At 38.4% G+C, this 12939-nt stretch overlaps 1 protein-coding gene across 14 annotated transcripts in view; it reads right to left on the bottom strand.

The window, feature by feature from the left end:
* Positions 1-8359: 8359 nt before the first annotated feature.
* The window catches only part of ELF2 (E74 like ETS transcription factor 2), a 95017-nt gene continuing 90437 nt past the window's right edge, over positions 8360-12939 (bottom strand). For all 14 annotated transcript variants that reach the window (XM_086704204.1, XM_086704208.1, XM_086704205.1 and 11 more), the window contains 3 exons: positions 11941-12133; positions 10978-11325; positions 8360-10601 (listed from right to left, as the gene is read on the bottom strand). In XM_086704204.1, the coding sequence (XP_086560330.1) occupies positions 9974-10601; positions 10978-11325; positions 11941-12133 (1169 nt within the window). In that variant the 3' untranslated portion in view covers positions 8360-9973. The remainder of the gene's footprint in view (positions 10602-10977; positions 11326-11940; positions 12134-12939) is intronic.

Here is a 12939-nt window from a genome sequence, read left to right as displayed (position 1 = left end):
TTTGAATACTGTTAACATGGTGACCGACAGTATCCATTTACCCACAGACCTTCATTTTCAAAGCAGACAAAGGTGGGTCTGTAGCTGCACATGAAAGGCATCTGTTCTGTGCTTATGTAGTATCTCTAGGCATCAAGGTTGGAGTCCCCCAAAATGGTTCACCCAAATGTTCTGCATTGGAGCTACTTTGGAAACAAATGAGGTTTTCAGTACATTGCACACACAAAATCTTAGGGCTGCCTGGAAGGAATGGTAAGCAGGAAGAACATCTATACCAACTGTCATTTGGTTCAATAATGGTAATCCTATGCTGTTGAGAAACAGAATACTGATTAGAATACTCACTAGTACCAGCATTAAATAGTTTGCCTACCCCAAAGTACACCAGCCTGAAGAGAAACTATCACGACAGCCTTAAGCAAACCATTCCAGATGAGTATGAAAGCCAAAATAATGTCTGAATTTAAAATGTCCACCAATATATGAATTAACAGGCGATGGGTTGAGTGTTAGGCTAGGGGTTGGTGGGAATGCTAATGAACAAAAAAAATGGAAACACTTTGTGATTGTAATGTTCCCATAAATTAAGGAGATGGGGGAAAACCTATAATGGAACTCTTCGTTATGAGTGGTCTTGTGGAGTTACCGTGACAGGAGGCCTAAACACTTCAGTATGCTTGTGTTTGATGCTTTTGTATTTGTCTATTTAAAATGTAATTATGGGAGCATTTAGGTAAATAATTTCTTAGTAGTGTATTAAATCTTGTTGGATTATACTTCATATTTTATTCTTCCTTTTAAGTCTTTATAGACACCTTTGCCTTACGGACTATCAGAGTAACCGGAAGGCAGAATGGTAAGTAACAAATCTAAAATGTATTCTAAATTTTTAAGCATGTTCCGTTTAACAAATTTCTCTTATTCCATCCCTCTGTACCTTTTGGTTTGGCTTTTCTTTTTATATCACATAATATTTTAGTCGTGGTCATAGTAGGAGTCTTCGGAGAGAAGGTAAAATTGTGCCGATTTGAAGAGAGAATGAGGGGCGATGGATTTTTTTTCCTCCTCCGTGCCCTATTTCAGTAGATTCCCCTCTACAAGGTGGTAGGAATAGGAATGACCACCTCATTTACTCAAGCAAAGCATGGTGGTGTATACTTACAAAGAAACTAACATTTGAACTCCTTACACCTTTGCCTCTAAGAGCTTTACATATATGATCTTACAGCTGTTCTTTATTATTAATGTTTCTACAACTACTCTTAATTTAAAATGGATGTAAAACATCAAATACGTGGACCAAAGTGACGTGACAGCTAATAGGTCTTGACTCCAGAGTACGTGCTTCTTTCCCCTGCCAACATGCTCCTTTGGCCCCAAGTGAGTACAATTGGAGAGAAAAGTGATAGGTGGAGGAGGAAGAGATCGGGTCAGTGAAAAATGGTCAAACACCTGAGTCAAATACTTTGTAGTACATACGCAGTATAGAACAGAAGCGAGATCCAGAGGCCAAATAGTGGCCGAAAGACTAGATTTCAGTTATTCTGATGGCAGCGAAGTAGTTCAAAAGTAGAATATCTAATACTATTTGCATACTTTGATGGTAGCTTTTTTTTTTTTTTTAAGCAGTGAGAACAGCTACTTGGAGTGTTTCAAACTAGAGGAAATTGATGCAAGTATTCTCTATTCGAGCGAATTTTTAAACCATCCAAGGTTTTATAATAGTGAAGGGAATATAATTAGATAATGTGTTTTAGGCTTGAGGAAGCTTATATCCAAGATATAAATTCTAAAAAGAGATAAAAACACATGTTCATAATCATAATTGATTTCAATTTTAGACAAGGATAGTCATCCAAAAAACGAATGTACTTGCAGAAAGAGCTTTTTAAAATGACATGTATAAAAATATGGCACAGTCCAGCTTTTATCTAGAGTGGCTGGATCCCAGAATGGTAGAGGACTGGAGTTGGGCTCACGAAACAAGGGGAGGAGAAAACAAACAACAAGTAGAAGGGGCCAGGCTCCAAGCGAAGACACATGACCGGCGTGGCCCTGGACGAGCCGCTCCATCTCCAGGGCCTCCGTTTTCTCATCTACAGAGTATTGCATTGTACCTGCCCTGTCAACCCCACAGATATCGGAGGTATTTGTAAAACAATACTGTAAATTGTTATACACGTAAGTCACTGAACGTTCCTTCAAAGGTTCAGAGCAAGAAAGGGAAGGGCACTGTACTTGATGTCTTAAAATATTCATGGATGTTGTTAACAACCCACTGTTACTATTCCAAGAAGAGTAATCTTTCAGTTTGAAAATGCAGAACTAACAGCAGTAATAGAAAATAAAGCCCCAAATAGGTGAGAGGTTGATAGAATGAATGGCAAGGGTTTTTTTTCCTAATTGTTCTTCCAGCCATATGTGAGGTTGTGGGTGATCTGGTTTTTAAATTTCATGAGAGAATGTCAACCCTACTTTGATTTGTAAAGTAAAAAAATATCTGCCTTTGAGTGATGAACAGAATACTCTCAATTCCAGGCCTTTGTTCCCCAGATTTCTGTGTAAAGCCCACATCTAAGAACACTCATGCAAGATTAGACATGCAGACACGGCCATTCGTTTTTGTTTGTTGTTTATTTCTTAGAATGAAAGAGAGACAGGTGCAAGCGGGGAAGGGGCAGAGAGACAGGGAGACACAGGATTGGAAACAGGCTCCAGGCTCTGAGCTGTCAGCACAGAGCCCCATGTGGGGCTCAAACTCATGACCGTGAGCTCCTGACCTGAGCCAAAGTCAGACGCTTAACTGATTTAGCCACCCAGGCGCCCCGATTCCTCTTGACAAAATGCTAGGAAAAGCTTAGTTGCTTCTAAGCAGCTGGTAAACTGGATTCTTTGAATCTCATTACTGATCATCTTTTTTGCCTTGGCTTCCAAGACATTCAAAACCAAACCTTACAGCTGAATTTTAATTACTGTGTAACATTTTACAACATGTATTCTGTATGCTTTCATCTTTTGCCATCCTTTTTTCTTTTACCTATTTTTTGACTTTCACTTGTTCTTAGAATATGTAAACTATCTGAAATCCTTTTGGTAATAAAGCAGAGTATAAATTACCTTGCTACATTAAACAGATTCAGGTTTCTAGATGTGGACAATTTGTGTACAAGAATGTTGAAATAGGATTACAGAATCCTTATCTATAATGTAAAAACATCAAGAAATATGATGGAATGGGGCACCTGGGTGGCTCAGTTGGCTGAGTGTCCGACTCTTGATTTTAGCTCAGGTCATGATCCCAAGGATCACGGGATCGAGCCCCTGCGTGGGGCTACGTGCTGAGCATGGAGCCTACTGGGGATTCTCCCTCTCTGCCCCTCCGTCTCTAAGATTAAAAAAAAAAAAAAACTAAGAAAAGAAAGATAATGGGAGACTGGGCACCAAGAATATGTCCAACACCTCATTTTGGTTTCCACAGATTGGTAAATCTGAAGAGAACAGCATCACAGCAAAATTCTGCAACGTTTTAAGATTTAGTTTGTGAGAAAGTAAGGATCATTAGATGATAGTACAGACTTATTCCTAAACTGACCTACCCGTCCCCCCCCCCCTTTTTTTTTTGGAAGGGAGGGAATGGAGATTGAGGCTAAAACTGAATTGAGAGGCAGAGAAGTTGTTTTTAGGTCTGCCACTGACTAACCTAACTAGGACTGAGGAGTCAATTGTTTTCAAACCTTAGTGTCTTTCTTTGTAACACAGGCAATAGATCAGAAAATCTCTAAGGTTTCTCAAAACATTGAACTCTGGTACCTCCACAAAATTTGAGTTTCTATTCACACTGCTCAAAACTGTTTTTGCAGGGGGCCTCTGACTCTTGGTTTTGGCTCAGGTCATGATCTCACAGTTCGTGAGTCTGAGCCCCACATCCAGCTCTGCACTGACAGCACAGAGCCCGCTTTGGATTCTCTCCCTCTCTCTAAATAAACTTTAAAAAAGTCCCTTTAAAAAAAAATATTTTTGCAACTTTTTGGAACTGCTTCCATTTCCAGTTTTAGGGTGCTCTCCAGAAAAGTACTGTGAATTTTATAGCCACATCTCGTTTTGAACCAAATATGGCATTACCTAGCTTGATTCACATCAATTTATTTACCTCAAGTGACTTGGCAGTTTCTAAAACTAAAATCTTCCTCAGAAAACTTGCCTCTATTAATTATGTTTTAAATTTTAGGCCCTGCTCCAGGAAGCAATTAGGGGAAAAAAAAAATTTTTTTTCGAACAATGGTAGCATTGTTGGCATTAGTATATAGCTTTCCAAAACAATTTCTTTGAAGGGACAAGGCACGTTAACATAATATACTGTTTTGTAGGACTTTCTCACCTTAATTAAAGAGCTGTTAAATATGAGAAAGGCTTTGGAATTGATGAAATATATAGTATGTAGGCTTTTCAAAAGCCTCTTCTAATACTTTAAAAAAAAAGTTTTATTTATTTTTGAGAGAACACAAATGGTGGAGGGATAGAGAGAGGGGGGACAGAGGATTTGAAGCAGGCTTTGTGCTGACAACAGTGAACCTGATGTGGGGCTTGAACTCATGAACCGGAAGATCATAACCTGAGCTGAAACTGGACGCTCAACCGACTAAGCCACCCAGGTGCCTCAAAAGCCCGTTGTAATACTTAATATACCTATGTCAAACTACCTTTTTCTACTGAACATTTAGAAAAGCTTGGGACAGATAGAGCAGATCCCTGAATATAAAGCTTTCTTTGATTGTATCCATACAACTTGCCAGCAGCAACAATGAAGTCTCCTAGACATAGTTAATACTGATGCCTGGCTCCCACTGCCATACGTTGTAATTGAATTGGTATGGAGTGTTACCTGGGCAACAGGATTGTTCAGTCTTCCCAAGTGATTCTAATGGGCAGCAAAGGTACATGTTACAGTGAATTAATATCCTGTAACTCAGAAATAATTTGCAGATTATGTAAATAGTATTTCATCTGTTATGACAGCGATGATGTCACTTAAGTCTTCTGAAATAGACAACACTTTCTCAAAGTTAAACATATTACTATAAGGGGATGGGAAGAAAGATCTTAGGAGAAGACGACACCTGTTATTTTACAGCCTATTTATAGTTCAGTTTTATTTTGTTTTTGATACAGAAGTATTAAACAGTCTTGTTTGGAAGTTCTCACTGTGGAAGTTGCGATATATTGTGTTTAAGTCCTGAACTCCCAACGTTACTGCTGAGTTGCAGTGTTCAAAAAGATAGTTACGGTTGCTTAAAACGAGAAGTAGATAAAAATCAAATCAGATCAGTCTCCCTTGCAGCACTTGAGTTTTCAAGGCTTTGGAGGCGTGATGCGCAAAGGAAGCAAACCAGTGCGCTTGCAAAGGGTTGCATAGTATCTTCTCATTCTCTTTAGGGATGTATCACTGTGTACGACTTCCTACAGAAGATTGTAAGTTTTAATTACGGAGATTGTATGGTGATTGTAACATAGGGGCTGAAGTACAAATAAATCACAACCACAGAGGGCTTGGGTTGTGAATAGTTAAAAGCTGTAATACAGGGAAAAGTTACAGTGACAGCTATGGAACTAAAATAAAGTAGGGTTATTCTTGCCTCCCCAAAACAATGTGCTGTGTCCATGCCCTCGGAGTAGGCCAGGTGACTTCAAGTAAAAGTAGCATAGGATACTCTGTAAATAACCCCAGAGACAGTAAAATTGTCTTCCTGTGTAAGTCTAATTATTACACACGACTGATTTATATACAGTGATCAGAGATGCCTTCTCTGTAGTGAAGTAATTGCCAGGTTGTCAGAGGGAGGCCACTGGTAACGTCTCAGGTGCCCCATCCCTTATTTTCTGCCTTCAAGGCCACCGCCTACTAGAACTGCCCTTTTATTTTTACTGTATCAACAATCTCTGGCTTTTTCTTTGGCCACCTATGCTTAGCCCTTTCTGCTACACTTGATAGTGTTGCCCACCGTATCTGGAAATGTTCCCTCATCCGTCCTTTTAATTCTCTGTGAACCATCTTTCATTCCCACTGCTTATTCTTTTTCCTGTCCCCTATCCCTGGTCTTTATATACGTTACACATTTCTGTCTTTATCCTCAGAATTCACTCAGAGTAGACCACTTCCCAACCTGGGTGGTTTCCCAGCCTATTTCAGAGATTTTTATTTTGATATCTGTCACTTCTAACTCCATAAATAAAGTGAACTCCTATGTGGGTGAATGCAGAGGGAGGTCTAGAGAGCAGCCATCTGTGGAAGGGCCTAGTGAGGTACGGGTGCCTGGAAAGTTTATAGTCCAGAGATGACCAAAAGAGAAGCAAGAGAATAAGGCTTGGGAAGGTAGGCAGAGGCCAGATCAAAGGACTTAAATGTTCTGCTTTAAACTTTTATGTTTTCAGGAAGAGATGCCATTGAAGAATTTAAAGCAGTAGCAAGAGAAATGGACTACAGAGAGGCTTGGCAAGATGAGCAGTAAAGGTAGGGAGGATGGGAAAGGAAGCTACTTACAAGGTACTGTCAAGAGGATTTGGTGAATGGCTGGAGGTAGGAAGTAAGGTGTCTAGAATGGTTTCTTCTGGCCTGAGTAATGGGCTGCTGGTTATGTCATTTACTGAGCTGAGAACAGATTTCAGAACAGAGCTCAGCTGGACATTCAAGGAGTAAATCGTAGGCATTTAGATAAACCCAACTGAGCCTGAAAACTCTAGGCCAGAACACATTTGGCAGTAAAAACCGGCATGGATGAAATTATCTTACAATTCAGTTGAAGTAAAATCATAATAGTAAGCACTTACTAGAGTGCTTGCTAGATGCCAGGCACTGACTCTAACAAATTAATTCATTTAATTCTTACAACTACTCTGAAGAAAAGAGCCCCATTGACAGAACCTTAGTGTTAACATTAAATGGGAAAACTGAAGGACAGCAAAGCAGACTAAGAAGACTGACTGGTCAGGTAGAAGGTTGTCATGGAAAACCAAAAGAGAATTTTTAAGAAGCAGGCTAAGGCACAAGGTCACATGAAAAAAATGAAGTGTCTGTTTGATTTTACTACTGTATTATTGGACCTCAGTGAGAACTGTTTCTAAGCCAGAATTCAGCCACTGAAGAAAAAGAGACAGAATGATAGGCTATTAAACTGCTGGAACAAGGAGACCAAGGAGGTGTGAAAGGAGAGGAGAGGCAGAGTCCAGGAGGAGGGCACACCTGCCGCCTCCTTGAAACAGGTGGGTGAGGAAGGATGCCCGTGTAAGTAGATACTCTTAAAGCAAAGGATCCAGATATGGAGGGAGTTCACAGCTCACGACAGACTGCTCATTATTGTTCAAAAGCCCTAGTGAGGCTGGAAAACATAGTGGCATCAAGCTATTGTTATGTGGTTCCTCAATACGCCAGACACAAAAAACAAATGTAAGTTACAGTGGTTTACAGTTTGGAAGGGTTGAGATTAAAAGCCATACCACTGGTGATTTTAATCAGCAGAAACACTCTGATCAGTAATACTGTCTACATACAGGTTTTCAGATCTAGACCTTAGGTGTACTTGTTCTGAGAGCTAGAAAAATGTCTAGGCAGAATGGTAGAGATAAGCTAGGTAGTTCTGGTTTGACCCAGTTAGAACCAATTAATAATATAGCAGGGAGGGGGGTATATTATTCATTGAAAATTTAAGTCTTATCTGTCATTCACAGTACGCGACTTAGATTCTTAGCAAATGTGTTACCAAAACCAATACGTGTCTGAGTGTCCAATATGCTTAGCACTTTGGGAGTGGTGAACGTATGGTATAAGCTATATATGTACTCTTTGCCCTCAAAAAATATAGAAGATAGGACTCAACAAATGAAACTATAGTGCAAAAAAGAAAGTGCCAAAGAAAACTGAAATACTTAGGAAATGTTTTAAAAGTAGGCAGAATTTGAGCTTAACTCCCAAATGGGATAAGAAGCGAGTTTTTCTTTCAGCTTTTATTAAAAAGTACCATCAGGTAGGGGCGCCTGGGTGGCTCAGTCAGGTAAGCGTCCGACTTCGGCTCAGGTCACGATCTCGCAGTCCGTGAGTTCGAGCCCCGCATCGGGCTCTGTGCTGACAGCTCAGAGCCTGGAGCCTGTTTCCGATTCTGTGTCTCCCTCTCTCTCTCTCTCTCTGACCCTCCCCCGTTCATGCTCTGTCTCTCTCTGTCTCAAAAATAAACGTTAAAAAAATTTAAAAAAAAAAAGTACCATCAGGTATATTTATGGAAAAGATCAATGCTTACAAAGGGTTTGGTTATAAAAAATCTTTGTTGACCTAAGTAGTATCTGATCAAAAGCACAATTAAAGGCCACAAAATATTAAGTATCAGTTTATTTAAATTTCTAAAAGATGTAAAAATAGACAACTTTTCTTTGTAGTAGAAAGAACATGAAGATGTGGAGTCCTAGGACCTAGTTTGGTGTGAAATTAGGAAACTCCTGTAATCCCTCTGGTACCTACCTCCGTTTCCTAATTTGCAAAAGGGCAAGAGTATTCCTTGTTCATCCTAACCCTCAAAAGGTCTGTTTGAGAAATAACTGGTCTGATTTGAAATAGAAATTCTTTACGTGTGGCCAACATTAAAATAATAAACTCATCACGGTAAGTAGAACATTATAGTTCATGACAGTAATTAGAAATTAAGTGGCAACATGCAGATACTTGCAAATATTAATGTAATGAAACAAAACAGAAGGAATATTTCTTCACACGGTAGTTGGGAAGGAGAAATAAGACTTCTACTACTTAACTAAAACAGTGTCTCTATACTAGCTTTTGAATATTATAAATATCACCAGACACCAAACCACAACATAAATTTCATTTCTATATTTCAGAAAACCTACTTGAATACACTTTGAAACAAGAGTACAACAAAATAGAATATACTTCAAATGTTGAATATACAAACTATTATAGTTCAAATCTGAACACTGGTACTTTCCCTCTTAAACTTCAACTAAAAAAAAAGAAAAGAAAGAAAGAAAAGAAAGGAAGGAAAAAAACAAAAACACCAGGTATTAGAGCTACCTGACAAAAATTCATGCTGAGCCTGAACTTCCAAGTGACAGTAGAACTGGAACTGATATGTCTGCACAGATGCCAGGGCTAAGTGAGTGACACAGGCAGGTTACAGCAAAAGGCCAGAGCAACTGTTAATTTGTCCACAATTAGGAAACTGACAGACTTAAACTACCATATAAAATGTTACATGTAAATTCTATAACAATACTGTGCTAGGTACAAGATTTTTAAAATTTTTCTTTTAATAAAAAAGCTTTACACAAACAAGCCATTAGCTTATTTCGATAAAGAAAACTGAAAATTAGTCTAAGGCCTTTGTTTTAAATCAGCTTAAGCTATATGATATAAAAAAAAAAAATCGCACTAGATCTTTTTTGCTATCTTTCTGAAAAGCTTTTGGATCCATTTTCAATTCACATTCTAAAATACCTATATTAGCAGTCTTCACGTAGCACCAGTTAAGTGAGTTCTGTGTGAACACAGTAATAATTGCTGGTATGCATATAAAATGCATCAAAAATTGCTGTATGTAACAATGAGATCACCCATCCCAACCCCTCCCCACTGAAAACTATATAACCTCTTACAGAATGTTAGTGTTCCAAGTCTTAGTGTAACTTGATATTGTAGTGAGTTGCTTGGTCCCTTTTCAATCCTTTTCCTTATTGATGGGTTCAGTTGTTTCCTACTGTAAGAGGCAGTTTTCTGTCAGCATCTCCGTATGTAGTTCATTTCCCACTGAAACATGGGATAGGTAATTTACTTCCAGTAAGTTTGATTGTTTTCTTATATGCATTAAAAATGTTTTAAAGTCTTCTTTTGACTCTTCTTGATGACCTCCCTTGCAAGTATTTATGTTAGTACTATCACTAACAGTCTTAAGTCCGTGGTAGGGCTGCTGTTTTATTTCTCACACGTCACTAGTCCTTCCGTTTTCATAGTTACGGGAAGGGCAATAGCTGAAGGTGCACTGACAACCACTACGTGGGTCACTGTCTTATTTCCATCTGCTGGTTTTTCTTCTTGTACCAGCTGCAAAGTTTTCACGTCATGTTCCTGCTTTTTTGCCACTGCTTCTGATTTTACCTCTGGCCCTTTTATGACCGCACTGATAACTCGGGGAGGAGTCTGGCCAGATGCCTGCTGAGTAGGCACCGATAGTCTCATTACAGGTGTACCATGGGCTATGGAAACAGGAGTAAGTGCTCTCACAGCCAGCGGGGTTCCAACAATGTTAATGCTTCCCGATCCAGTCAGATTTGACTTTGTCTGAAGTTGACACTGTGCAAGTTGTGTAGCTGGGATGGTAATAATTTTGGCAGGCTGCATGGTGATTTTGTCTCCATTTTCAGAAGAGGCTGGCATCACAGTAGGGATTGTCTGAATAACTACCTTTGGAGAGGTTGCTGTTGTTGGACTAGTGCTGGTTATTAACGGTGCACCTGCATTAACTGACTGAACTGCCACAGTTGAAATTTTCTGACCCAACGATGTCATTACAACAGGTACTTGCATTGCGACACGAACTGTCCTAGGAGATTAAAAAAATTGATTTAATGTTAGACAATAGGTTTCTTGAGCAAAAAGATGAATGCAAATCTAAAATGTACAAAACTATTGCTCTCAAACTCTACAGGTGTACTGACAATTTACAGTATAAAATACCATGAAATAAATACATTTTAAAAACAAAAGCCCACACTAAGTTCCATCTACAAAACCATAAAAACCGAGTCAAGTTAGTTGAGACATCTACTTTAACAGCAACAAAATACATTTAAAAAAGATCAGGCAATTTTCCAAGTCTTGATGACAGTGGGTTCTTAGGCTGCTAACATTAAAAAGGGGACATATTTTTGCTAAGGCACTTTCTAAAATAAATACGAGTAATGGTTTCCTTCACTGACCTTGGAGCTGCCGTTGCTGACACAGATGTGGTAGTAGTAGGGGACCTGGATGGAGCATCGTGACCAGGGGAAGTGATATTCACAACTCTAGCTACACCCTTCTCTGCTCTGGAGCAGTTTAGAGAGGAGTTTTTTCCACCACGAACAGAGGTTGCTGCTTTTAGGAGACTCTCTGCAGACAGTGACACTCGTTCTAATGATTTTTCATCAGTAGCTGCTGCTAAGTCTTCATTACAAGTTTCACTTTTGTCGTCGTCTATGACCACTATGTTTTTGGGCATATCCTTGAACTGATATACAAGCCTCTGTCCTTCAACCTTTGCAAGAATACCCCTTTGGTAATAATATCTGTAAGGGAAACAGTACTACATGAATCAAGTGCATTACATTTTTTTACCCCCCAAGAAACACCATGTAGAATGAATAGTAACAGAAACATTCACTTGTTCCTGTTAGAGACCAGAAGGAGCTCCTTTAAAAGGCTGAATCTGTGGAGTATGTGAATACTGTCACGTAAACTTTATGTCCATTTACAAACACCCCTAATTACAAGAAGGCATGTATGCTAAAAAGTTTTATGAGTTTCCCAAATTGACAAAACTTAGGGGAAATTTTCATATTAAGATAAATCCATTGTAACAAATTCACAGGAACTAAAAAGTAAATTAACGATTTGGAAATCGTTTTGTTTGCGTTTAATTTTCTTAAAGGTCTTCAACTTTTCTATTAAAGAATGGTCCTAAAATTAAGCACATTTTTCTGAAAAGATGGGTTTCCAGTGATGCTGAAATTTTAGACATCTAGACCAAAATCTTTCTCTCTATCTACCTCCAAATCCAAGAAACTGCTCTAGAATATCCCCCAAATTGTTATAATAAGGGGCTTTTAGAGCTCTTTTTAAACCACTAAGACAATGTTCAGAGGTATTACGTTTTGTTTAAAAATTCACTCTTGTGTTCTTACCTCAGAGCTCGTCCCATAGTTTCATAGTTCATATCTGGCTTATTCTTATGCTTCCCCCAAAGCTTAGAGACAGCCTTGGAATCCACAAGCTTGAATATGCCTTTTTCTCTCTGAGTCCACTTAATATACCGAGGACAAGTATTTTTATCTTGAAGTAGATCTAAGAGAAACTCCCACAAATAGGTTGTGTTTCCTTTGAAAAAGTGATAAGACATTGGTGAAAAATTCTTTAATATAATTAAAAGCAAATATTTAATTATGCTGAATAAAAATTCATTTACTACTGGTAAAACAAATGTACTAAGAGTCTCTCAATAAGTACTTGACTATATGAGCAATCACTTATACAGTGTCAAATTGTGTCGCCCAATTACATATAAACTATCTTTCATTATAAAAGTTCTACATATACTTGTTTGCCGGTTTTCAAAAATAATATCCTATTTATAGTTATGATACTCCTATAGAGGTCCTGGGTTTTGTACTATTATACATCACCCTATCCTAAATTTTGAGTTCAGTAAAGGCAAATGCATAATGCATAGCACAAAGTGAACCTGAATTAAACATAATCTAATTTAATCTAATTTATTAATTTACAGATTTAAACCACGAATAAATATGCACCAGTATGTTTATCATATAAGCCCAAATTCCATGATCAAAATTCATCAAAAGGCACTTATTTACTGAAAAGGCAAGTAGTACACAATGAAATATGCAAAACTTTTAGACATTAGTCCAAGGATCTTTTTATAAGATCTATATATATACTTTTATAAGATCTATACTATATACTATATAATGGCACACCCAACATGAGGCTCAAACCCACAACCCCGAGATCAGGAGTCGCACGCTCCACTGCCTAAGCCAGCCAAGCTCCCCGAAACGTATTTTTCTTTGGTTCACCTTTATGCATGAACTCTGAAGTACATGTCTTATAAAGTATAAATTACCCATGACCCTTTAAACATTCTTTTATCACTATCCTCTGGA

This window comes from Puma concolor, chromosome B1, assembly GCF_028749965.1.
Source record: "Puma concolor isolate L17-30 chromosome B1, mPumCon1.1.hap2, whole genome shotgun sequence".
In the NCBI taxonomy this organism is placed as follows: domain Eukaryota; kingdom Metazoa; phylum Chordata; class Mammalia; order Carnivora; family Felidae; genus Puma; species Puma concolor.
The sequence above is the reverse complement of the archived record's forward strand: the minus strand, read 5'-3'. Positions and strand labels throughout refer to the sequence as shown.